This window comes from Protobothrops mucrosquamatus, unplaced genomic scaffold, assembly GCF_001527695.2.
Source record: "Protobothrops mucrosquamatus isolate PMUCROS unplaced genomic scaffold, P.Mucros_1.0 scaffold3377, whole genome shotgun sequence".
NCBI classification, from domain to species: domain Eukaryota; kingdom Metazoa; phylum Chordata; class Lepidosauria; order Squamata; family Viperidae; genus Protobothrops; species Protobothrops mucrosquamatus.
Window position 1 is genome coordinate 1 of NW_015389360.1, and position 26,782 is coordinate 26,782.

General features: G+C 40.1%; 1 protein-coding gene across 1 annotated transcript; it reads left to right on the forward strand.

The window, feature by feature from the left end:
• Nucleotides 1-7,440: 7,440 nt before the first annotated feature.
• On the forward strand, nt 7,441-25,665 carry LOC107297551 (perilipin-3-like). The gene is made up of 8 exons (XM_029286344.1): nt 7,441-7,506; nt 12,467-12,550; nt 12,975-13,158; nt 16,056-16,141; nt 17,910-18,147; nt 18,593-18,798; nt 22,651-22,779; nt 25,149-25,665. Exons 1-8 carry the CDS (start codon nt 7,441-7,443, stop codon nt 25,470-25,472), a joined length of 1,317 nt encoding a protein of 438 aa, XP_029142177.1. The 3' UTR covers nt 25,473-25,665.
• Nucleotides 25,666-26,782: the final 1,117 nt, after the last annotated feature.

Genomic DNA, 26,782 nt, shown 5'->3' on the forward strand with positions numbered 1-26,782 from the left:
ATCCAAACCTGCGTCGGTAACAATTTCCAACTTACGCGAAATCGTCATCAGCCATGGTCTTGCAGAAGAAGACTGAGCGAGGAGATGCAGTAGGCTTAGAAAGGACCGCTTTTTCCTAAACTTGGATTAAAGCCGGGCGACGCTTCAAGTCCTTCGCCGGCGAAGTTGCTGCGCTCTCCGGCTAGCAACTTTAAGCTCTCTGTGCTCAAATCGTCCCTTCGGGCGGGGTGCCAGTCAGCCGAAAGAAGCCGTCGGGGTGTAGCCAGGCACCTTCGTTGAAAGCGATTTCCTCTTCCCTCCGCCCGCTGCGATTTCAACGCGAGTTGATCCCCAGGGGGATCCGGGAAGGGTCTGGTTGGTTCTCCACGAGCACAGAAACCTCGCTCCCGCACCGTCTTTCTGGGTGGGTGCTTCCTGCAGATATGCCTTCCCCAGCATGGGGCTCCCAGAAGTGTCCGGCTGCAGCACCGGCCATCATCTCCAGCCACGTACAAAATCGTTGTGGATTTTTTTATTTTTATTTTTTGGGGTTTTTTTGTGCAGGATACGACATATTTGACTTAACGGGTCTAAAATCAAAACATACACAACAGGCTCATTCGAGCGTGCTAAAACAACGATTTGCAAACGGCTAACAAACCAAACCCAAAAAAATAATAATGATTGCAAAATGATAACAACAAAACCAATTTTTTTTTAAAAATGTGTTTCTTTTGGAAGGAAAAGGGCTGAGATCTAAGCAGGAATTTCAGCCATCTTGTTTAAAATACTTTAAAAATAATAAAAGAAAAAGAACATAACACAAATACAATTATAATGCAGAAGCATACTTAAAAAAAACCTCACAAACCCTGAAAAGTGATTTTAAAAAGTGAAAGAAAGAAAACAAAAAATGCAAAGTACATAATAGTTATAATTCTATACATATCTAAATATTACTAAAGTGTATATATATTTATAATACATTTGTATAACATCATTCATCTTTAACTTACAGTATAAATGAGTTCCTATTTCATTATATTTGTCCATACAAAGTTTACATCTAAAGGCAATCCATCCACTCATAAGAGTGAATGGGCCATTTCTCTTTACAATGCTACAGTATCAGTCTCTTGGCTACAGTAAGGGCAAGGAGAATACGTTTACATTATTCAGTTGTTAAATTCCATGTAATAGGTAATGTACAGGTAGTCCTTGACTTACGACCACAATTGAGCCCAAAATTTATGTTGCTAAGTGAGACATTTGTTAAGTGAGTTTTGCCCCATTTTACGACCTTTCTTGCCACAATTGTTAAGTGAATCATTGCAGCTGTTGAGTTAGTAGCACGGTTGTTAAGTGAATCTGGCTTCCCCGTTGACTTTGTTGTCAGAATATCGCAAAAGGGGATCACATCGCAGTCATAAATATCAGTCAGTTGCCAAGCATCCGAATTTTGATCACGTGACCATGGGGATGCTGCAATGGCCGTAAGTGTGGAAAACACTCATAAGTCACTTTTCTCAGTGCTATTCTAATTTTGAACAGTCACTAAACGTAAGTTGTAAGTCAAGGACTACATGTAATTCGAGAGAATATTATCCTCTGAAATTTTTAACATTTGTCACACACTCGTATTTATATAATCTACTATTTTCCCAGAATAGGACATTGTAAAAACCTGCGCCTTAAAGAATCATCCTTATTACATCTCCAATAAAATGCTTAGATAGAACTTTTCCTATAAATTCTAAATATTATTTTTTGTTGTATAAGTCGTAGCTTAAAGTCCACTGACACTCTGGATTTAGAACTTAAAACACTTTCCCATTTTGTCCATCTTGATAGCAAATACATTTTCCACATTATTGGGGAGAGGTGTTGGACAAGTTCCTGATTTAGCTGCAGCATATGAAATTGGACACATGCAATATTAAGGTTCTACATTTTTTTTTTTTGCTATCCCTTCCTGGTGCTTAATGTTTCTATGTTGTAAGCTGGGTATGAGATGGAGGCAAATAAATTTTATGAATGAACAAACGAATGAATGAATGTAGGGACTCTAAAGAACCCAGCTTCTTAGGTGTTATTGGACTCTCTAGATCAGTGATGGAGAGCCTTTTAGAGAACAAGTGCCCCAAACCCACCCCCCACCCCTATCCCTGCTCCGCCCTGCCCGCTGGGCCACCCACCACCTCCACAGCCTGCCACAGATCACCTAGGCAGCCCAGCAGCACCATGGCGGCCACGCCCTCCACCCGTGCCCCGCAGCATCATCTGTGCGCAACGGGGTGCAAGGGCGGAGTCTTGTCCCTGTTGCCCAGCTACCATGTCCATGGCTGTGCTACTTCACATGGGCTGCGCCTGGGGGTGACTCTCCTCCGGGGGGGCTGCTGGTAAGGTGGCCATGGGGGAGGCGGGACTGGGGCGATGGTGCGTGTACCCACAGAGAGGGCTCCGAGTGCCGCCTCTGGCACACATGCCATAGGTTCACCACCACTGCTCTAGATTAAAATAACACAGATGATTAGTTTTGCTCACTTTGCTTAAGAGAGCATCACTATGATCCTAACATTCCCCTCAGCTGGTCTGTAGCAAGGACAGAGTCTATATAGAATAGACACATCTTTAAATACCAGTACACATATCTAGGGAATCTTGATTGGGCTAGGTTTTCTAGACCAACATAAAACCAAAACTAATACTGAAAGATGTGTGTGCACCCACCGTTGTTGTTATTACCCATGTGTTGTTGAAATGTACACATACTGCATTTTTTGCAACTATTTATTAGTGTATTTTTTATTTAATAGGTTTATTAAACTTCTATACCATTCTAATTAACAAATAATTCTGAGCTGCTGGTACACCTCTTTCAGTGGTCAAGTCAAAAAGACACAAATTCAAAATAACAATTGCAATAGTCATTCATTCAAAGAAAGAAAGGCTAGGATTGAAAAAGCAGAAAGCGTTCTACAGAAGGAGCTCTCATCCTTCAGAATCCACTGGCTAAGTGCCACATCTTAATGGCTTTACAGAACAACAGAAACACAGGGGACTGATCTCTGTGGAATATTATTTCATAGAAAGGAGGCAGCATTCTAGAAGGCATGCCCTGAGGTCCTTGTAGATAATATTCCATAATGTCATCTATCCACAGCTGAGCCTCCAGCTCCCCTCTTTGCCATCTAGTGTCCATGATTTTATCTCTTAATGTTTTTTTATCTGCTGTGTTTTGACGATGTATGATTTCAACTGGCAGCTGCTTTGCTAGTAAACATTGTTTTTTCAGTGTTTCTATGTTGTAAGCTGCACAGAGTCATTGGATACGAGATGGAGGGCAAATAAATTTTATGAACGAATGAATGAATGAATGAATGAATGAATGTAGGAACTCTAAAATAACCCAGCTTCTTGGATGTTATTAGATGGGCCAGTAAAGATATCAAGATCCTGAGTCATAAAGGGCTTTAAAGGTTATAATTAACACCTTAAATTACACTAGGGACAACAAGCAATCAGTGCCGTTCTCAAAATAGACACGTGATATGAGTAAATGAACTACTACCCATAACTATTCAAGTCACTGCATTTTGGATCAATTGTAGCCTCTCAAAGGAAGCCCCATGTTAGAGCGTACTGCAATAATCAAAACAAGTCTTGATCAAGGAATAAGTGATTATAAGCAGGGCATCTTGATCCCAGAGAGACCATGACTAGTACACAAGATGCAATATATAAAGGCTTCTAGCTATGGTTAGTAAAAGTGCAGTAGACGTTTTGGGCATAGGGAGGAAAAAGGCAAAGAAGAAATGTTTGAAATCTACTTTATTGAATCAGGTTTGTGTGACCACCCTGTGTTAACCTAATAACTCTGTGCAGTTTGATAGGATTTTCATATACAAATCTAAGTTCCCCAACTTTTTTCCACTATTTGTCCATCGGTCCCATGAGGAAAACCATGAATTCCAGTTCCACTTTAGGCATGAAGTCAGCTGGATGATCTTGGGCCAGTCCTTCTCCCTCTGCCTTAGAAAGCAAGTCATGGCAAAACACTACTAGGAAAAAAAAAACTTGCCAGGAAAATTGCAGAGATTAGTCCAAGCAGTTACCAGGGGTCAACACTAAGGCCCAATAACAATCTAATAACAAGGGGGCATTCATAGGACACACTCCTTTGCAAAATATTCATTGTTTGTATTCTTTTCCTAAATTCCTTATTTCTATATACCCACAGCAGAATGGGTGGAGAAAAACAATTTTAAGGTCGGAAAGGTTATGGAGTCTGGCAAATGCCATAATAGATTAGACTCGACCCAATTCTTATTACGTGTAGTCTGGAAGCAGCAGAATAAATCACTTTGCCCCCCAAAAAAGAGCATGGGCAGAAAAGGATGGGCAGAAAAAATCCACCCAAGAACATTTCTTGGGTGTGGAACTGGATTAACTGAGGTTATTTGTTCAAAGGGTTGAAGAGAAAGAACTGAACCAACAGCGGCACAAGCTTTTTTCAATTGTACTTAGTAAATATTGTATTTTCAGCTCAAAGTGTGTTCATTTCAAACAAAAAGTCAATACCTCTGCTTGGAACAGGGCAATGAGGAATCTCATTATAGTTTGCTTTATTTATTTATCCAATTTATCCAATTTACATAGCTATCCATCTCATATAAGTGACATGGGGCAACTCAGAAATTAAAAACTACAACTATAAGAAACAAAATATGGTGGTGAGGTCTGCTCCTGCTAGAGATGCCGCTGGATACTGTCCAACTGCTGGGGTAGTGCTGAGTTGAACACAGACCAAACCGACATCAAGCCCAGGTGACAAGCTGGTCAGTCAGGGTTTTTTTTCGCAACCTATGGAACGATAACCAGCTCTGTCAAAATAGAGACATGATCCAGATGCTGCATTTGATTGTGTAAGATGGCATTTGTTGAGCTCAAAAGTGGACCCTGTCCCTGCAGAAAAAACACTAGGAAAATGATGATGATGATGATAATGATGACGATGATACAAATAAACCATAAAACCAGATTAAAATTAATAATCAGTAGCATTTACAAGGCATACATCATAGTTAATACAACTATCTAGATCAGGGGTAGGCAACCTTGGCTCTTTTATGACTTGTGGACTTCAACTCCCAGAATTCCTGAGCCAGCATGGCTGGCTCAGGAATTCTGGGAGTTGAAGTCCACGAGTCATAAAAGAGCCAAGATTGCCTACCCCTGATCTAGAGACTCCACACTGCAACCAAATGCCCAAGTATTGTGATTCTGATAATATGAATTAGAAATGCAAAAAATGTATTCCCTGTTCTGACAGGGGGTATTCTTAAATGTTTTGAGAATTCATAAAAGTGTTTTATCTGGATCCGACACATACATTTCCCAATCACCATTCAGCATTTGACAATCCTAACCCACCCCCAATATGTGCTGTTGCAACATCATCATATCCTTAGTTTAGTTCAAGGAGAAACTGTGGTGGAATATTGTTCGGAGTCACAAGAAAGAGGGGCTCTTTCCCAGAGAGCAAAGAGCAAAGAGGAGCTTAGGATCTCGGGGAATGCAGGAAGAGGGGGGAGATGGACTCCTCCTAGCAATTCACATAGTGTATCTAATACTTATGTAGGGAGTTGTTTCAGTTTGGCAAATTTCTGACTAAAGGGAAAGTCCACACGTCATTCTTGGTTCTTTGAGCCTGACAGAAACAGCAAAATGATGGCGATACCACCATAGGGAAGCTTTTCTACCTGCACTCAACTGAAATGCATAAACCTGTATGTTTCCCATCTATATTAGGGATTTTAAAGACCTTCTGAATGCAGCCTTCCCCATCCTGGCTTCTTTTACTATGTGGGAGCACAATTTCCAGATTTCCTATTAAAAACATAGTTTTTGTCATAGTGGCAAACAGAGCAAATTAAATTCTTAATACAACCAAAAAGCAAAAGAGAGTGTAAGCTACCTTAAGTCCTAAAACCATCTTAAAACAAGCACTCATATACTCATTAGAATCCTCACAACTAAATGCTGGTCAAGATGAGCAATGGGAGGGGGGAACCGTATTGCAATTATTTTAAAGGTGAGCCTCATCTTCTACTGAAAACACCAGGAAAGGCCAAATACACAATCTCTTGTATAATGAATGTAATTAGAGTCTAATATGCTGTACTATTCTTGTGTGTTTCTATACAGATGGAATAAAAAGCTATGGGGATGTTTTTATTTTCATCTACCCAATGTGTTGATGTTTTTTTTTAAAAAGGAAGATAAGACATAGATAACAGTCCTAAGATCTAAGTAGGGAATATAATGGAATATATATGTGTTTAATTAGCCAAACCACAAAACTACCAAAAATTCCTGCTCTTAACCTCATTGTTACAACTGCTAAAACCATTACAGGCAGACTTTGATTACGTCCACAGTTGAGTCCAAAATTTCTGTTGTTAAGTGAAACATTAATTAAGTGAGTTTTGCCCCGTTTTATGACTTTTCTTGCCGCAGTTAAGTTAGTAACATGGTTCTTAAGTTAGTAATATGGTTGTTAAGTGAATCTGGTTTGCCCATTGACTTTTCTTGTCAGAAGGTCACAAAAGGGGATCACATGTCCCCGGGACACTGCAACGGTCATAAATATGAGTCAGTTGCCAAGCATCTGAATTTTGATCATGTGACCATGGGGATGCTGCATAAGTTAGTAACCTGGTTGTTAAGTGAATCTGGCTTCCCCAGTGATTTTGCTTGTCAGGAGGTTGAAAAAGGTGATGGGACATGATGGGACACAGTAACAGTTATAAGTATGAACCAGTTGCTGAGTATCTGAATTTTGATCACATGATCATGGGTATTGTAGGAAATAAAATCTGGTTCCAAGCCAGGAGAAAGACGCTTGAGCCAATGAATTTGGAGGCAAGCTGCAGGAAAGGAGATCTCCATTTATTTAGGAATCAGAAGCAAAGTGACTACAGTAGCAATTGGTTCTGGGACAGCTGACTGCCTGGCATGGCAAGTAGGGTGGTTTTTTTCATGAGCTTTCATCATGTCTTCTGACTGCTACTTAGTGTTCATAGATGTGTTCTGCCAGTCTTCTGCCTGTTTGTCTTACATAGTGGTTGTTGCAGACCTCACATTGTATGCGGTAGAAATGGAAAAATGTGCCACTGACAAAAAATGTTGTAAAATGTGATCATATGACCATGGAGTATTGCAACCAGCCATAAATGTAAGTTGGCTGCCAAGCACCCAAAATGCAATCACCTGACCATGAGGTGGTGCAGCAGTTGTAACTTTTGAGGATGGGTTGTATAACTTTGAATGGTTGTTAAACAATTGGTTGTAAATCAAAGACTACCTGTACCAGGAAAAGAGTGTGAGCAATGTGAACAGTTTTTCAAAAGAATGAATGAATGAATGAATGAATGAATGAATGAATGAATGAATGAATGAATGAATGAATCTCAGCAGAACGAACGTAATGGTGGAAGCTTGTTAGATCTGAAATACAATCTAGAGGTAAGGAGAAATTTTCTGACAGAACAATTGATCAATGAAATAGCTTGTCTTGCTCCAACACTGAAGATTTTTAAAAACTAGACTGGACAACCATTTGACTGGAACAGTATACAGTCTCCTGCCTTGAGCAGGGGGTTGGACTAGAATCTAGTCCAACACCTGCTCAAGGATTAGAACAGCGGTAGGCAACCTTGGCTCTTTTATGACTCATGGACTTCAACTCCCAGAATTCTGAGCTATGCTGGCTCAGGAATTCTGGGAGTTGAAGTCCACCAGTCATAAAAGAGCCACAGTTGCCTACCCCTGGACTAGAAGACCTCCAAGATCCCTTCCAGACCTATGATTCTAGTGTTCAGATGTCAGCTTATCTTGCAGCTCTGGCTTCTACACAAGTATTAAGGATGCAGGAACTTTTAAAAAATATTTGGCCACCCTAATCAGGTAGCTCACCAGAAAGAATTCAAGAACAGCAGCCGTGTGTAAAGCACAGCACTTCTTACTTCTTCCACAATTGAAAAAAAGTTTTCTAATTGAAAAGAGAGTGGCTTTTCAAAATTCACACTCATTCAGAAACGTCACCTTTTTCTCAATCAGAAATGTTGAAATATACAACCTACAGACAAGCTTCCACTGTTGAATGCTTGTTGTTCAAGAAGAAAGGAAGGAAAAGAGAAAAAAAACCCCTCTAATCAAACCTATAATCAGCGAAATGTTTTTGTTTTGTTTTTGTACCGAAGCCTCATTAAAGAATTAGCAAGAGAATGGGCCAGGCTTGCTCCTCCTCCTCCTCCTCCTCCTCCTCCTCCTCCTCTTCTTCTTCTTCTTCTTCTTCTTCTTCTTCTTCTTCTTCTTCTTCTTCTTCTTCTTCTTCCATATCCATTATCGGACGTTGGCGATCTTGTTGGCGATCCTGTTTTTATCAGCAGCCGCACGAAAAAGTGCTGCTGAGTTTTGTCCAAAACAATCCCTTAGATTTTGCTTTTAGCTAAGTCAATTAGCCACTTCAAGCAACACATTTGTCACATCTCCTTTTTCAATAATGGATTAGACTCTTAGGCTAAACAACTCATAGCACTACAGGACACCACACTGCAAAACGTGTCACGATATTTGTAACATAATGAACTTCAGACGAGAATGGCCTCATATGAACTTTGTTTCTTGCCAGCTTTCTTTCACTAGAGGCACCCACTAGTCTGTGAGCTATTTTATCTGTACAAAAGCAGCTCCACTGAATTACAACTGAAGCGCTGCAGATAAATGAAATAAATGTCATGGCTTCTAGTAAAAAAGCGCATATATGTTCACTGTTACACACAAGATGTACTTTGCACAGATGGTAGATTTGTTTTAAGAGAGGTGATAGAAAAAGGTCCAGAGTAAAAAGAAAGAAAACTACTATCTACGTTTTCTTCTACTTTACATACAGTAACCTTATTTTCTTGGGGGGGGGGGAATAAAGGATAAGTCCCAAAAGGGGCAAATCTGAAAGAGGTTTGTAAGGATACAAACATTTAATAGTTTCCGTTTATAACTTTGCATTACAAAGAAAAAATAAAGAGCAAGACACAGAAAATGATTAAATTAAAAAAATGTAAAGGACATATTTTAAATAAAAGATTCCCCTTCCTAATAAAGGAAGTATGGTCACTGTAAATTTATAGCTACCTTTTCTAACATGTTTTGCATGCCTTGATGTTTTGCATGCTAGTTAACATAATTCTTAGTCAACCTGATTGTGGGTTGTTAAAGGAATACAGTATAGAATTACAGCCTTTGCCTTTTCTAACACAATTATCCTATCTCCCCTTCAGCAGTGGAAGAAGCTTTTGATTGCTTTACGGAACTGTCTGTCAATGATTGCCCGCCTCTGCCTTTTTATGTTTCATGGTATATAAGACCACTGAGGCCGGAAGTGGCTTTATTGTTGGCTTTGAGGTATGTATGATTGTAAATATAACTAACATGAGTTGCTTTTCTTTCTGAAATGTGGTTTAAAGTTGGTCTTTGTTTCCTTTTTATGTATGATTCTGCAAAGCAAAACTATTTTTTTTTTTTTTGCAAAATTGGTCTCACAGGCTTGATAGTTGAATGGAAATTCCTCATTCAGATGTAGTAAATCTCTCCGGATATTTTTGAATACAGAATGCTGGGGATTGGTGGAAGAGGTTAATTGTTCTTATGACTTGGTTTTAGCTTTTGCTAAAACATTTTATTGACTTTTGTCAAATACAGAATCTTGGCCTTGTGTAGCTTTGTGCTACACAATAAAAAAGCTCCTGAATAATATAAGTCTGCTATACTTTAAAACAAGAGGTATTTCCCAGAAACCCAGTTTAACTTTCTTAAAAGGGACCATGTTTTATTATGTCTCAGTGTTTTTTTTTTCCTTTGGCTTGTTTTGCAGAAATATTTGATTTTTCCCTGAAATACTGTGTCTGAAATACTGTTGCTAAATTGCTTTTGTTCTAAGAAATTAGCACAGCCACACCCAGGTGTACTGGCCTTTCCTGATTAGATTATTGTGGAGGGGGCTTGCAAGTCCACAAACCTAGTGCATCCCAGCAGGACAAATTCCTTAGAATAGAAAGGCTTCAGTTTCCATCTATGGAAAGGAAGAAATCATTAGTCTAAAAAATTGAAAGGGTGGAGCTGTTTAGCATTCCTGAACACCTGATTAATCTGTAGGGAGAATACCCCTAAGGGAAAGCAGAAATACCAGTTTAAATGGAATCAGTTATCACCCTAGAATTCTCTGCAATTCTTTGCTGGGATTACAGTGGCAAGAGAAGAACTCTGCTAGAGAGAGACTCCACCTGTGTCAGAATTAACTGACCTCCATAAAGGTCTTTCCAATTTGAATTTAAATTTGAATTTAAAAATGCAATGAAATGCATACGTTTGTGAATATAAGTAGTCTTCGACTTACAACCGTTCATTTCGTGACCGTTCAAAGTTACAACGGCACTGAAAAAAGGGATTTATGACTATTTTTCTCATTGCAGCATCCCCATGGTCATGTGATTTATATTCGGATGCTTGACTCATATTTATGACATTGCAGTGTCTCAGAGTAATATAATCCCCTTTTTGCAACCTTATGACAAGCAAAGTCAATGGGGAAGCTAGATTTCCTTAACAACCATGTTACTAACTTAACTGCAGTGGTTCACTTAATGATTGTTGCAGGAAAGGCACAAAAAAGGCACCAAACTCACTTAACAACTGTGTTACTGATTTAAGAACTGCAGTGATTCACCTAACAAATATGGTGGGAAAAGTTGTAAAATGAGGCAAAACTCGCTTAACAAATTTCTCACTGAACAACATAGGTTTTGGTTCAATTGTGGTTATAAATTGAGGATTACCTGTAATGTTCAGAAATGCCAACTATTTCTGATTAATGTGCAGAAGAGAGTTATGCTACATTAAACTGATAACTACAGAATCAGAGTTGAATTATTTGTTTTGTTAAGGGGGCAGTCTTGGAAAAGGGTTGTCCCAAAGGTGTCACTGCTTCCCCCCCCCCTTTTCTATAGATTAGGGGTCTCCAACCTTGACAACTTTTAAGACTTATGGACTTGGCTAGCTGAGGAATAATGGGAGTTGAAGTCCCCAAGTCTTAAAGTTGCCAAGTTTGGACACCCTTGCCATAGATCAGGGCTTTTCAACCTTTTCACCATTGTACCACTTTTAGGATATGGCAACATCCGAGTACCACCAGTCGCCTAGCAAGGTGTCAAAAACTTGATGACCAAAAAAAAAAAAAAAAGGAAAAAAGTGATAAAGTACAGTTAGTCCTCGACTTACAACAGTTTGCCTAGTGACTGTTCGAAGTTACAATGGCAAGTTACAATGGCACTGAAAAAAGTGGCCCCCCAAGCCACAGCCGAGCAAGACACCTGCCTGCCCACCCGGCGGCGCTCTTCCTCCTGTCCAAGGTTTTAATTGTGAGCATTTCTGTTGAGGATTGGCAGCGGGGGTGGGTTAGGGGGGTGTTTGGTTTTTATTCCCCTCATCTGCTTGGTGGTTGCAGCAGGTTTTGGTCACTTCTCATGACCCTGGGACACTGTGACCGTCATAAATATGAATCAGTTGCCAAGCATCTGAATGTAAATCACAAGACCCTGGAGATGCTGCAACATTCCAGCTGATCAGCGCTTCTTCTGGGCTCAGCAGAAGCACCAGGATCAGTGCTGCTTTCCAGCTGATTGGTGCTTCTTCAGGGCTCAGCAGAAACACCAGGATCAGCACCGAGCTCCAGCTGGAGCTTGGTGCTGATCCTGGCGCTTCCACTGAGCCCTGACAGTCCCGAAGAAGCGCAGATCAGCTGGAAAGTGGCACTGATCCTGGCGCTTCCGCTGAGCCCTGACAGCCCTGCAGCTCCAGCCATCTCTCACTCAGGCTTGTGCGGTGCTGCCACCGGTTCAGCTCATTCCCCTCCACCGCTACCACTTTTCTAGGATGGTTGCGTACCACCTGCCAGGTGCCAATGTACCACAGGTGGTACCTGTACCACTGGTTGAAAAGCCCTGCCATAGATGATACAGAGCTTCAAAAATCCCTGAAGTATTAACTTGTAAATCATAAGTTAAGAATCAAAACCTGAGTAATTTATACAAACCACAGTTAGCTAGTTGGTAAAAAGTGCAAGAGTAAATATAGCTTATCACCCCAAAGCAAATAAATCACATTACAGTACAACTAAATGTATGCAATCAGATGTTCTATAATAGAAGGAATCTTTTTGCCCTGACCGCTAAAGCCTGCTTCGACATCTCCAGATGTCCTCGTGGTGTAAATAGATCAAGGCTGGAATAAACACTGCTTTAAATACAGGTATAGGGTAGGGTTTGTTTGTTTAGCTGGCCTTGCTACCTCTGCAAAAGCTGCTAAAATTGTGTGTAATGTAACTGGATGTATTAGTATGATGACTGAATTGGATCTTGACTCTCTGTAGTGCTGGCCGCTCTTTCTCAGCATCGTCATCATGTATTCTCCTGGAGCAGAGTTAATGCCTGTAAGGATCATAGATGAACAACAGGTAAGTGGAAAATACTGGAAGGAGCAAGGATAATATTTAAGGGCCAAACTGTACGTGACAGGAATAAACCCAGCATGGGTTTTCTAATGTATATCCTTTTTCAAAGATTTATTTTCAAAAGAGCTGCAGGCCCATTGGGTCCTATTTTGATCACCGTAAAACCATCAAAAGAAAATGCTGAGGAAAGCTTTTGAGCTTCTTAAAGACAAAACTTGTTGTATTGTGCTGTTTTTAATAAAGTGCTGAGAAAGAAACAGTAACAAACTAGAGTTCCGCAGTATCGGTTTACTGTTTGTCCAGTTTGAATCATAGCTTCATTGACAACTCTGCCTTTCACAAATATGTGATCTCTACTGCAATTCAGCTATCTAGAACTCTTCTGGGACCCAGCAAGATGGTGACTCTGTGGTATCTTATTTCTTAGTGTGCCGTCCAAAAGTTTGCTGATCTGCCATTAATCAGTTCTACTTATGAGTGGGTTTCGTCTATCTATAATTTGGCCAAGCAGTCTCATCCAGCTATCCAAACAGTCTGTGAGATGGCAGAGACGGGTGTGAAGAATATTGCAAGCAGCGTAGAACCTCTTCTCGACATATTTGAACCTCAACGTAAGTAATTGGTCATAGCTGGTAGGCCCACTCCAAACTAGAACACTATTCTTTGTCATGCCAGGTGTGTTTTTTGGGCTTGGTTTTCCAATGTATGGCTTTTGAGATGCTGTAAGCCAGAGGTCCCCAACCTTTTGGGCACCAGCGACCGGTTCCGTGGAGAGAGGCTTTTCCACGGACCGGAGAGTGTGTGGTTTTGTGGGCTGCCTCCATCCCTTAGATGGGGCTTTGCTTGTTTGGGCGGACCGGTTGCTGGCATGCCGTGGCCCGGTACCGGTCCACGGCCTGGGGGTTGGGGACCTCTGCTGTAAGAGAATAGGGGATTTATAGTCCAACAGCAACTGGGGATTCTGAAAAGACTTTGATTCCAAAGGTTCCTTAGGGCAAGCCTAGGAAGCTAACCTGAGTTCTTAATTTTATTTTTCAAACTTAATACACACTATCTTACTTAAACCAGTGGAATTAATCTTGTTTTGCCTTCTCTGCAGCCAAAGTATTTCCTCTTTAGGAGTCAATTCATTGAAGTGTGGAGATTGTGACCAGCAGGCTTGCAACAGTAACCACAAATGTACTGACTGCTTGGGATATCACACTAATTTAAGATGTAGTTTGCTTGTTCATGGTTCAATATGATCTATGAATCAACTGGTACAGGTAGTCCTCTACTTACGACCACAACTGAACCCAAAATTTATGTTGTTAAGTGAGAAATTTGTTGTTTTCTCCGATTTTATGATTTTTTTGCCACATTTGTTAAGTGACTTACTGCAGTTATTAAATTAGTAACACAATTGTTAAGTGAATCTGGTTTCCCCATTGACTTTGCATGTTAAAAGGTTGCAAAAAGTAATCACATGACCCCAGAACACTGCAACTGTCATAAATGTGAAATCAGTTGTAAGCATCCAAATGTAAATCATGTGATCAGGGGATGCTGCAATGGTCACTTTTTTTCAGTGATATTGTAACTTCAAACAGTCACTAAGCGAACTGTTGTAAGTCAAGGACTACCTGTAATTTATTCAGTAACCCATGATTAGGTAAGCCATGCCATGATGTATCTGGAACCAGTCACTAATCTGCTCTTCCATATCTTCTTCCAAAAATATTCCACTCCTACTTCAATAAATACCTGAACAGCAAAATAACTGAGTTGAATTAGCATTATGTCTATGTGTATACTTGCAATTTATCTAGAAATTGAAGAGAAATCAAAGCTTTTCTTACATTTCCTCTACTTTCTACTATCTGGAATTAAGGTTTTCTTGAACTGCTCAGCATGTTGTCCAAAGAATAATTTGGGGTTCCAGTTTGAGCCGGGGTTGCACAAAAACAAATCAGATTTATTAATTCCCCAAAGCAAAGTGGTTTGTTTGTGTGGGTAGCTACAGAGAAAATGAGGCATAGAGTGGTTGTTTGATAGGGGGCACTGGTCCTTGGCCTGAGCTTGAGGGGTCTGGGTGTGGGTGTGTGTTTGTGCTGGTGTGTGATACCTGAAGGGCATGAATGAGCATATGTATTGGTTCTAGTGTGTGATTCTGGCAAAGGTAATACTGTCCTTCCTTGTGTCTATTAGCTTTGCCTTCTCTGTTTGTACTAAGTATTTGGGCAGCAGGTTTGGGGGTTCGGGGAAGTGTGAATGAGTGAGTTCTTTGGTTAATTACGCTTGCCCAAGTAATCGGTTTTACTGTTTATCATTATTGAGCAATCTTAGCACCAGATCTTTGTTAAAATATGCCTATTTGATTGCAACATAGTTTCTGGTTTTGGTCGATTATTTGAGTGTGTGGTGGGGTAGAATTTTCTATGGTTATTACTGATTAGTAAAATTCTTCCCATGTGTACGTTTTGCAATTTAACTTGAAATCCAAGAGAAATCAGTTTTTCCTACATTGAGTTCTCTACTTCCTGGAATTAAAGTTCTCTTGAACTGCTTAGCATATGAATTAGGTTTAAAATCTTTCACTGAAGTTATGGTGTGAGTTATCTCCTTTAGGAAAGAATTGAAGTATATGAGATTATAGGTTGCTCTCTAAATGAGGGTGCTAGAAATTTTATCATGTTGTATCTTATTTCTTCCACTGTATCCTGCATGGAATGAAAAGCAAGAATGAATGAATGAATGAATGAATGAATGAATGAATGAATGAATGAAAGAAATTAAATTTCAAATACGTTTTGCCATATTTTGTAATTTTTTGATGAGCCATCAAGTTTTGCAAAATGCAACAAGGGAGGCAACACAATTCTGTGTAAGACATCTTTCTAGAAGTTTTTCTTCTAAGAATGATATTTCTAAATGTAAGCTGTGATATTAAGATAATCTAGTTTATTTCCTTCACTCTAAGAGAATTTAGGGAGAGATCTTTAAAATCTAAAAGGACAAGTGAATTTTATCTTGTAAGTTACATGGTATAACAGAAAACTTACATTTATGTTATGGTACCTTGTTGTGGAGAAAGAATGAAGAAAGAGAAATCCCAAAGAAAGAAGGCTGAAGGCTGAACCTTAAAATTATCCATTCTCTAATCAAGGGAGAGATGCATCTTTTCTAATGCAATTAGTGGTCAAAAAGCTATAAACACAAAGCTCCATTTAAAAAAATGTAAGCACATTCAGATGGTATGCATGGAGGAAGAGGTGCGCATAGCCCTTATCTTTTGATATCCATTCATATGACTCTGAATTTCCCACCACCTAAATGAGTGCATAACAAGGTAATCTCACCTTCATGTGATCATTTTCCTTTGTATAATTGTGCTGCAGCATAAAACAATATAGGCTTTTCATATTGCTAAGTAGCAATAAAACCCAAATACACGTAACATCCAGTTGTTGAACATCACCGGGAATCTTTTAAGTAATCAAACCTTTCTTTAATCTTTGCTATTTTACAGTTGCTATTGCAAATATAGCTGTTTGTAGGAATCTTGACAGGCTACAATACCAATTTCCTGTTCTGCAACAGACAGTGAATGAGGTAATCACTTGAACTTATTTTCCATACTATATTATCAATCTGTGTAGATTGCATTGTAAGCAACATATGGTATTTTAGATTTTACTGAATTACAACGCCTAACATCCCTAGGACAGGTAATGTGAAGGATACAGAGCCTTATAATTCAGTAAGACTTGGAAGATCACAAATTGTCTCTCTCTCAACTGTGGTCAGAACACGAGGTAGATGATCAGCTTCATAAGCATGGACTTCAGACACAGCTGTTATCAACAGGTGCTGTAAGAGCCATGAAATGCCAACCAATCTTTTCTTCCTATGAGAGAAAAAAGGACATTCTCTTTTCTCCTTTAAATACTTTGTCTTCCAAAGTTTTGGACTAGCAGGACTCCTCCAGCAAGCATTGTATCATACTCCTGGTGCTTTTTAAAAAATGCAAAACAGCCCCTCATGTTTAGTAGGGTCTATTGTTGTACTAGCTCAGTGATGGTATGAAACGTTTGGGCTTGGCGTGTCAAAATTTTGGAAAAAGATTAACTTTTTTATTTTATATACTCACATTTCTGAATTACCCATCTCCCTCAGAGAGAGACTCTTGTGTGTTTCACACACACGGGAAACAATTTTTTACATATTAATTTTGAAAAAAAATACAATCCAATCATGTGTGATGTCCAGAATCTGCCATATATGCTGGTGTTCTTCTGTTGACAGGCCCCTGTGACCTGTCTGAGGCAACTCTGGATCACACGAGGCCTTCATTCTTTTTTTTAATAGGTTTTGTAAAATGCTCTTCTGTGACTTCCGAAAACTGCTTGATTCTTGCACGATTTTTAGAGCCTCCAGAGGCTCTGCAAGAGCATGGCCCCCTCACGCGACCTCCGGAGGCTGCATGACAACACACACCATTCTCATGCAGCTCCCAAGGCCTCAGAAAATTGCATGAGAACAGCGTGTGCTTTTGAGAATAGTTGTTGGGTGTTGCTGAACACTGGTGTATTACCCAAAACATGTCATCTTTGACATGCACTTCATAGGTTCATCATCACCATACTACTCCATTAGCCGAGTAATTGAGCTCTAGATTTATAAACCATTTGACAGGATTTGGGGGCATTTGCATATATTGCATATTGTTTCCTTTCTTACCCTGGGCCATTTCTCAGTAGTCTTAAAACATATTAATCAATTTATTTTTGTGCACAGGTAGTCCTTGACTTTAAACTATTTATTTATTGACCATTTAAAGTTACAGTGGCGCTGAAAAAAGTAGCCTGGGGCTGTTTTTCACACTTGTGACCGTTACGACATCCCCATGGTCACATGATCAAAGTTTGAGTGCTTTGGCAACTAGCATGTATTTATGACAATTGCTCTGTCCAGAGGGTCATGTGACACCTCCCATTTGTAACCTTCCTAGCTGACTTCTGACAAGCAAAGTCGGGGTGGGGGAGTCAGATTCCATTAACAATTGCATGATTCAATTAACAATTGCAGTGATTCGCTTAACAACTATGGCAAAAAAGGTCATAAAATGGGACAAAACTCACTTAACTACCTTGCTTAGCAATGGAAATTTGAGCTCAATTGTGATTGTAGGTGGAGGACTACCTGTATATTTGTTGTTGTGTTGTTGTTTTTTAAAAAGGTAGCAAATAGAATCAAAATTGGATTCAAGAACAACATATAACTCAAATTTATATAGAAACATGTATGCGCTTGTGCTTAATTCTGTGTTGATTTTCATCATTCTTCATTGTGATATTTTCTGTTTTTGAATTTTCGCCCCCAGATCGTTGGATCCATTTATACCAAATTAAGTGAAGCAAATATTGTGGATAGCATGCTAGAGATAGGCGTTGAAGTTGCCGTGGACACTGTGAGAGTGACATTGTGTTCAGCGAGGAGTGCTGTGAACGCTGTGAGGGAAATCAGTGTGTCACAGATGATGGCCAGGAGTGTTGACAAGATGATATTCAAATCAGACGGCTTACTAGAGCACTTTCTTCCAATCACGGATGAGGAATTACGTAAGAATATGCAGTTCCCTCTCTTGATTATCCATGTTTTGATTCACAAAACCTAACTGAAGAGTTTCACATAACCTACAAGCCCTGGATCTTGCTTTTACATGCCATGAAGGTTGGGTTCACACAACAGGCTACACTAAAAATCTAACATAACTTAGTGCAAGGGGCAGTGAAAAAGAGTCTTTTGGACCAAAGCTGGTCCCTTTTTGTAGTTCCTCTCCAAATGGTAGTACATATCCTAAAATAGCCCCCTCGCTCCCCCAATTAAATATTGTAACAATGGGGGAGAGGGGTTGAAGTCTTTTTTTAGTTATATGTAAGTGTAGCCCAGATTTCCCCAAAGCTTAATCAAGGAGGATTTATTTGAGAAATAAAGTGACTACTGATAATATTAATTCAGGTGTTGTGAATGGGGATCCCTTTTGATCTTGTTGGTTTCTTTTAGTTGCCATTGCATCCTTGGACCAGCCTAAAGGCTCTGGAGCCGCCCCTCTTGAAAAGCAGAAAGAAGAGCCAAGTTACTACACACGCCTGGGTTCCTTGTCAACCAAGCTCTGTAGTCGGGCCTACCATCATTCTCTGGCAAAGTTGCGAATGGTCAAACTGGGTGCGCAGCAGGCATTGTTCCAACTTGAACAGATCTTTTACTTGGTAAGAAACACGGCCATTCCCTGTTATGTTTGGGAAATAAAAGAAAGGATGAATAACCGAACCTTGGAGGAGAGACAGCATCCTTGTTGGAACATGTAAAATGCTGAATGGTCTCTTTAGCACAGGGGTCTTCAAACTTGGCATGCTGGCTGAGGAATTCTGGGAGTTGAAGTCCACAAGTCATAAAAGGGCCAAGTTTGAAGACCCCTGCTTTAGCAAATAGCCCATGTAGCTGAACCCAGGCAGACTGATTCAGACATGGACTGGAGCCAGAAAACCTTCTATAGAGTAACTTGCAGATTCACAGGGCTGTTAGTGGAGAAGCTGACATGTAATGTACATAGCAAAATTCTTAAAAAGATATTTGAGTTAAAATATATTAAAAGATAAACGGCTGATGATGAACGATGGCTGAATCACTTTGGGCCAGTCACACACACTCAGCCTAACCCATTTCACAAGATGATGGTTGTGGGAAAAATAGAAGGAAGTAGTAGCATGGGGTATGTTCGCCGCTTTGAGTTATTTATGAAAATGATAAAGGCAGGATATAAATATTTGTGTTCAAATTTTGGGTCCTGTTCTACCACTGGGGTCCTGTAAAAGCTTAATGAGGAGTTAAGTGGATTTGGATTTCATTTAAAATAAGAGTTTTTGCATAATATATATGTTAACTAGGTAGTCTGACAGCTGTGCTGTTTTTAGGGATGATACATTGTGTCTTTCACTTCCATTCTTGCTCAACAGTCTACCGACAGCGATCTTTCTTAACATTAAAGAGGTGTGGACTTTAACTCCCAGGCAGTATGGCCTTTGCTAAGACTTCTAGAAGATGAAATCCACACATATCAAAATTTCCAAGATTGGGAAACAGGGACCTACATTATCCATTAACCAGATTCAGAATGCATTAGGTTGTGTCTATATTTTATTAAGGGGGGGAAACATCAACATTTTCTTATATTCTAGCAAATCATCTAATCTTTTGTACATGGATGCTTCCTTCTTGACTTCATGGGGGTTCAAGCTTCTCATTTGTAAATAAAACCCTGCTACCTTCCCCAATTTGATGCCTTCCAGATGTGCTGGAGGGCAATTGTAGAGCATCATCTCCATTTGGCATGGCTATTTTGGATATGAGGCAAGAAAATACATCTTTACGATTACAGAATTGCACTTTGATTATAGAAAGAGTCCTCCTTTTGAGTAAGAAGTCATGCAACAATGTAGTGCAATCACTTAAAGTATGCTCTGTTCCTAAGTGAGTGTAACAGAGTACTCGCCTGGAAGGATTAATGGCAAATCCAGGCAGGTGACTTTTTGATTAAGAAAGCAGTGTTGAAAATGAGTTCTATATTGCTTGTTAATCTTAACTGCAGCATAATTGGCTGCTTGGAACACCTCACACAACCTTAGTATATTTTAATGCTCTTGAGTTCTGTCTAGGAATAGGCAAGAGTATTGTTAAAAACTTTTGAAGGGCTCTTTCAAAAATAGTTTTCCAGCTTTTCTAATCTGGCCATGTCTTGAGAGATGATGAACGATATGGTGTAAGATACTTGCAAGATACCAAGTTGAGACTGTTTTAGTGCATTTCACTACTGCGAAGAAAAATAGGCACAACTCAATTCTAAGAGACCTTCTAAGTAAATCTCTGACCCCAGAACAGATGGCAGTCTCCCAAATTACATTTGCAATCCAGGTGGCCCTGGAATGAGTCTGGACATATCATACTTTTTCTTTGGGGTGATTTAGGGGGATTGAGGAGTGAAATGAACATTCAAGCCTAGAAAAGATTTAAATATTTTCTCTCAGTGAAGGGATTTCAAAGGGCAAGATGGATGCTTTAAACATCTGCAGGGATTGAGCTTCCAAACTGTTTCTTTAATCCAAATTACAAAAAAGCCCCCCCCCCAATTTTCACTACATCTACTTTGTTCATGTTAAGAAGACCGCTAGCAATGCCCTCTGAGGTTCCTAGGTCAAAATGATCTTTATTAATGCTAATGTCCAAGGCTGCAGCAGTTCTTTAATGAAGAAAAATACCCAGCTGATTGTGCACTTTGGTGACTTTTTTTTTTGTCTGTTAGGGGAAAATATTTTCTTTCTTTTTTTAAATGTCATTAAGTTTCAATAAGAGATCAAATATAAAGAAACAAAGGGAATTGGAGAATCGTAGAATCATAGGGAAAGAATGGGTCAGAAAACAGCCAAAATTAGAGGTGCAGAAAAAAAGTAAGAAAACACAGAATAACTTTTGACTTTCAGATACAGATACAAAATATATTTTAGCCTTTTTTTACTCTTTTACTCTAAGATTAAGATGCACAATATGTCACTGTGGCCTCTTACTCTCCAATTAAAAACACACAGTGTTTCTATAATTATAAACAGTTCTAAATAGTATAAACAATCCTCAAATCCCAAAGTTAAAAGTTTCATGTCTTTTCGTTTCAAGCAAAAAGTCCAGCGTGGCCTCCAAGTAGAAACAAAGCTAGACAAAAGTCTTTTCTTTGGTCAAAACAATCAGTTTCACCATCACAGCAGGTTCTACTAACTTCACCATCCACTCTTCCGTTATGTGAATTTGTAAGTCCTTCCAATCTCTGGGTATACAAGGTAGTGTAATCCATGTAGGCCAGTGATGGCGAACCTTTTAGAGACCGAGTGCCCAAACTGCAACCCAAAACCCACTTATGCATCGTCGAGTGCCGGGTGGGTGTGGCCCATTGGCTGGGTGTGGCCCATTGGGTGGGCGTGGCTCCAGTGGTAACAGCAGACTGGGTGGGACTAAAAAGTTCAATCAATCAATTCCAACTTTGCAAGATCTTTTTTTTCCCGCGAGAAGTTGAAATTGACTGATTGATTGAACCTTTTTTTTTTTTGTACATGGTGGTGGAGGTCTAAAGTGAAAAGGTTTTATAAAACCCAGCTGAAGGCCTAGGACTGGGGCGAGGGCGCGCGTGCCCACAGAGAGGGCTCTGAGTGCCGCCTCTGGCACCTGTGCCATAGGTTCGCCACCACTGATGTAGGCCTTAACTTACAACCACCATTGGGGTTCGAATTTCTGTAGCTAAGTAAACTGATTGTTAAGTGAATCACGCCTGATTTTACAATCTTTTTTTTTTTTGGCCATGGTTGTTAAGTAAATCCCTGCAGTTGTTAAGTGAATCACATGATCATTAAGCAAATCTGGCTTCCCCCCATTGACTTTGCTTGCCAGAAGCTGGCTAGCCAGAAGTTTGCAAATGGCAAACACCTGGCCTGGGTGCTGCAGCCATCATAGGTACATATCAATTGCCAGGTGCCTGAATTTGGATCACATGATTGTGGGGATGCTGCAACGGTGGCAAGTGTGACGGCCGGCTGTAGGTCCCTTTTTTTCAGTGCTGTTGTAATTTTGAATGGTCACTAAATGAATGGCTGTAGGTCAAGGATTGCCTGTACTTCTTGAATAAACTTGATGGAAGTTCCTTAAGACATTTTTCTGGATAACTCTTTGAAGAGGATCTGAGTAGGGAACGAAAAGCAATAGCACTTAAGACTTATATACCACTTCGTGATGCTTTACAGCCCCCTCTAAGCAGTTTACAGAGTCAGCGTATTGCCCCCCAACAATCTGGGTCCTCATTTTACTGACCTCGGAAGGATGGAAGGATGGGTCAACCTTGAGCCAGTGAGGACCGAACTCCTGGCAGTGGGCAGAGTCAGCCTGCAATACTGCATTCTAACTACTGCGCCACCATGGCTCTGGCCTGTGAGCCAAAGCTGTAGCTACGGTGCCAAACACAACACTAGGCTTGCAGCGCATTACTTTTTTTTTCTTTTTTCTTTTTCTTTGCTTTATTGTAGCTAAAATATACCAAGGAGGAATTGGACTACAAAGTTCACAAAGGTCAAGAAAAAGTGTACCAAATGTGGAAGGAGTGGTACAAAGGTCAACCTAAGCAGAGTCAGAGCACTGAAGCAAATCAGGCAGAGGTAGGTATCTCAGCATGACGATGCTTTGTCTTTTGAAGGTACAAGAAAATAGGGAAGGGCCGTCGTTCAGTGAAGATGCAAATATTATTTTGTGCTTGGATGTTCCATAATCCACTCCTTGTATCTCCAAGAGACCCATTGCTAATTGTATAAAAACAAACACTAAGCGTGACATTGTCCCTGTCCTAACTTGCTACTAAAGATCAATACATAATTTCCACTGTCTTGCATTTCCTACCTCCATGTTACCTAGTAGTGGCAACCTACCCCCCCCCACACACACACACATCATATTATTTTATGATTAACAATGTTTTTGACAGATGGCTAAGCCAACTTCCCCTCTTTACCTGTCGGCTCTTCCAGCTGGGAAATCAACTACCCAAACTAGGAGAAAGGCAGGAGACTGGCAAGAAAGGGCTGTAGCTGTTAAATCAGATCTTACAGAGATATGGGGGCTTTGGAAGAGTCACCTGCTCTCTTGACTTGCCATCTTCTCCCAGCCCTGGCACTGATCCCCGCTTGAGAGAAGGGGAGGAAAGGGGGAGAATTGGCTCAAAGAGCCAAGAGGTTCCAGAGGAACAGTTGCACAATGCTATACCGCAGGAGTGACTTCCAGTGTACCACACAGCCTATCTGGAACTTGTTATCTGTTGACTTGTTTCAAAGACAAGATGGAGATTGGCCTATAGATCTGATGAGTAGAGGCTGGGGGTCCCATTTGAAACTCTGCTTCCTAAATCAAATGTCCAGAGGGGTAGAGGAGAGGGTATTTGCCTACATAGTGGTCAATAGAGGTTGGACTGATCCCATGACCTAGAGCACGGGTCGGCAACCCGTGGCTCTTTGAGCCTTCTCCTGCGGCTCCCAGCCTCCTCCACCATTTGCAGAGAGAGACAGAGACAGAGAGAGGCACTTGCACTTCCCTTCTCTCTCTCTCTCTCTCTCTCTCAAAAAAAAGAGTGGCCTCACGTTGTTCTCAGACAAGCTGACAAGCTTATTGGGCGGGGCTCCTGCCTTTGCTGCGTCTGTGCAGGAAGCAGGAAGGGCAGGGTAGACCCAGTCCAATAAGAATGTGTGTCAGCTTGTTGGAGAAGAGCCTGAAGCCACCTTGCCAGGTGAGCAGAAGATCGGAGAGAGGGAGAGAGAGGGGGGAGAGAGAGAGGGGGAGAGAGAAAGAGAGAGAGAGGGAGAGAAAAGAGAGAGAAAGAGAGAGAGAACTCATGCACAGCAGCCTCTATTTCTTTTTAATTAAACTCTTCAATCAAGCTTCCCACCCCTTGCGTGCACGCATGTATGCACAAGTTTTGCAGCTCCCAGTGTTTTCTTTTCTCTGGGAAACGGGTTCAAGTGGCTCTTTGAGTGTTTAAGGTTGCAGACCCCTGACCTAGGGAGTCATTAGATTATGACATCAAGAGAATGGTCAGTGATGTATGTTCCATTATATTCTTGGCAAAATGTGTTGAGATAAGAGGAAAAGCACACTTGTAACACAGGAATAGCTTAAGGCTATAATGGGCTGAGATCAGAGGAAAAGCAAGGTGGAAAACATAGCAGAAAAAAAATGGTTGTTGAGGGTATCTTTTCTTCAGTTAGATGCAAATAAGGATTTGGTCATGATCATGAACCATATAAACTTCCTGGAATTAGTCATAGTTATTTGACTCATGTCTCATGCTAAGCCATGGTTCTAACCATTATTCAACAATCCAGGATGTCACTTATAAACTATGGTTTATCAGCTATAATGGATCTCTTCCAAGATCACATTTTGTGAAGTGGGCAGCTCTACAAATTTATTAAATAAATAAATAGGTTTGTAAAACATATATATGAATTATTAGTCTATGGAGGCTTACAACGTTAGTAATTCAGTCATTATGCCTTGACAATGGTTTGTGGCCTGGCATAATGGATAAACCTAGCCAATTATGATTTAGTCAGTAAAAAATTATTAGACAGTCTAAACCTCTAGTCCTGGTGACTGACGCAGATTGGATCCTGCAACATTATTAAACAAACTATGTATGCCAAATTTATACCCAGCACCAGAAGAAAAAAAATGGTGTGTTTCTCAGGCTATATGAAAAAGCTCAGACGAAGAGCTGGATCAAAGACCCTTTACAGAACATACATAAAATAGGAGGAGGAAGAAAAGAGGGGGAACATTTGAATTCTGCCACCTGGCATGTATTGTATGGCTGAAATCAGGGGAACAACAATAAACAATGTTGTCTCCATACATAAACCAGAATATTCAATTGCCCTGAGTCTCTCTCTCTCTCTCTCTCTCTCTCCCCCTTCAGAAAATCTCATAGATGAAGATCTATGATGTTCAATTAACAATATTTTTTTTTGTTTCATAACAGATGGAATCCCATGCTCTAGCCACATCCTACAGTGTTGCGCAGAAGATGCAGGAGGTCTGCCAGAAAATCTTAACTAACATACAGAGCCTTCCTGAACATCTTCAGCAAAAAATCCAACAGGCTGAGTGTGATTTAAAAGAGCTACAAGCTGTCCTCCCTAGTACCACATGCTTCCAGGATCTTCCCAGTGGTTTCCTGAAAGAGATCCCGGAGAAGATTAGCAAGGCCAGGAAAGCTGTGCATGAAGTCATGGAATATATAGCTAAAAACACTCGTCTGTCATGGGTAGATGGACCCTTTTGTCCTGTTGAACCTTCAACATAGGAATCCCTGAAACAGAAACATGCATAACATATGTTAGTTCTTTACTGTTAATAATATTGAGAACTGGTGTCTTCATCGGAGGCGTTTATAAAAATTGCTCAGACAAGACTTAGGCGGCAGGACCCCTAGAGAAGGAGAGAAATTAATAAATGGATTGACCTGTTTAAAGTAATTATTAACCACTTCCATAATATGCATGATTCTTTTAATATTATATAGTTGTAAGAGTGTTTTATGTTGACTACTAGTCAAATACTCAACTGTATAAGAATTTTAATTGCTATAGGTTTTAATATGTAAGAGGCGTCTGCACATTTTGTTTATACAAATAAAATTGCAATTAAACAGCTGTGATGTGACAATTGTAGCATGTCCTAAGTAGCAGCTTAAAATAGGTGGTTTTATAATTCAAAAAATCTTGATAACTGAGTTGATATTTGGGTAATTTCCTGGTTTATTTGTCTGGGTAACACCAGAATTGAAAATCACATACAGAAATATAGGTACAATTAGATTAGATAACCTTTATTGTCATTTTTTTTATTGTGGGCACACTGGCACACATTAAAAATGAAATTCTGTTGCCTGCTCTCAAAAGTGTACACATACATAACACACATATAAACATGCTATATTCATACATACCTACATCCTTAAATATAAATACATATAAATATTAATCATTGTCCATCTTGAAAACATAACGGAAGGAGGAAGCTTTAGAGTTCACAAGGTTGATACTGTATGGAACAAAACTGTGACTGAATCAGGATCATTTGGATACCACAAAGCCTCCTCCCAGAAGGTAACAAGAAAAACAGGTCATGAAGAGGATGTGTAGTGTCCCAGGCAATCCTGCGGACTCTGCTCAAGCAACACTTATATACTATGTCTTGGATAGAAGGGAGTGAACTGCCAATAATCATTTCTGCCATCCTCACCACTCTCTGCAACGCCTTCCTGTCTGATGCAGTAATACTTCCAAATCAGACTAATGCAATATCACAGGATGCTCTCAATCATCCCTCTATGGAAAGTGGTAAGGACAAGGGAAGGAAGATGTACTTTTCTCATGCGATGCAGAAAATGCAGGCGCTGCTGTGCCCAGTGTCTCACTGTTGAGCGACCAAGCCAGCCTACTCATTAGCTGCACACCCAGAAATTTGATGCTGCTAACCATCTCCGCAGGTGAATCAATACACAAAGGAGTGTGTCTGTGCCTGCCTTTTCTGAAATCAACAATGATCTCTCGAGTTTTTCCAACATTTAAAACTAGGCTGTTTTTATTACATCAGTTCACCAAACCCTCT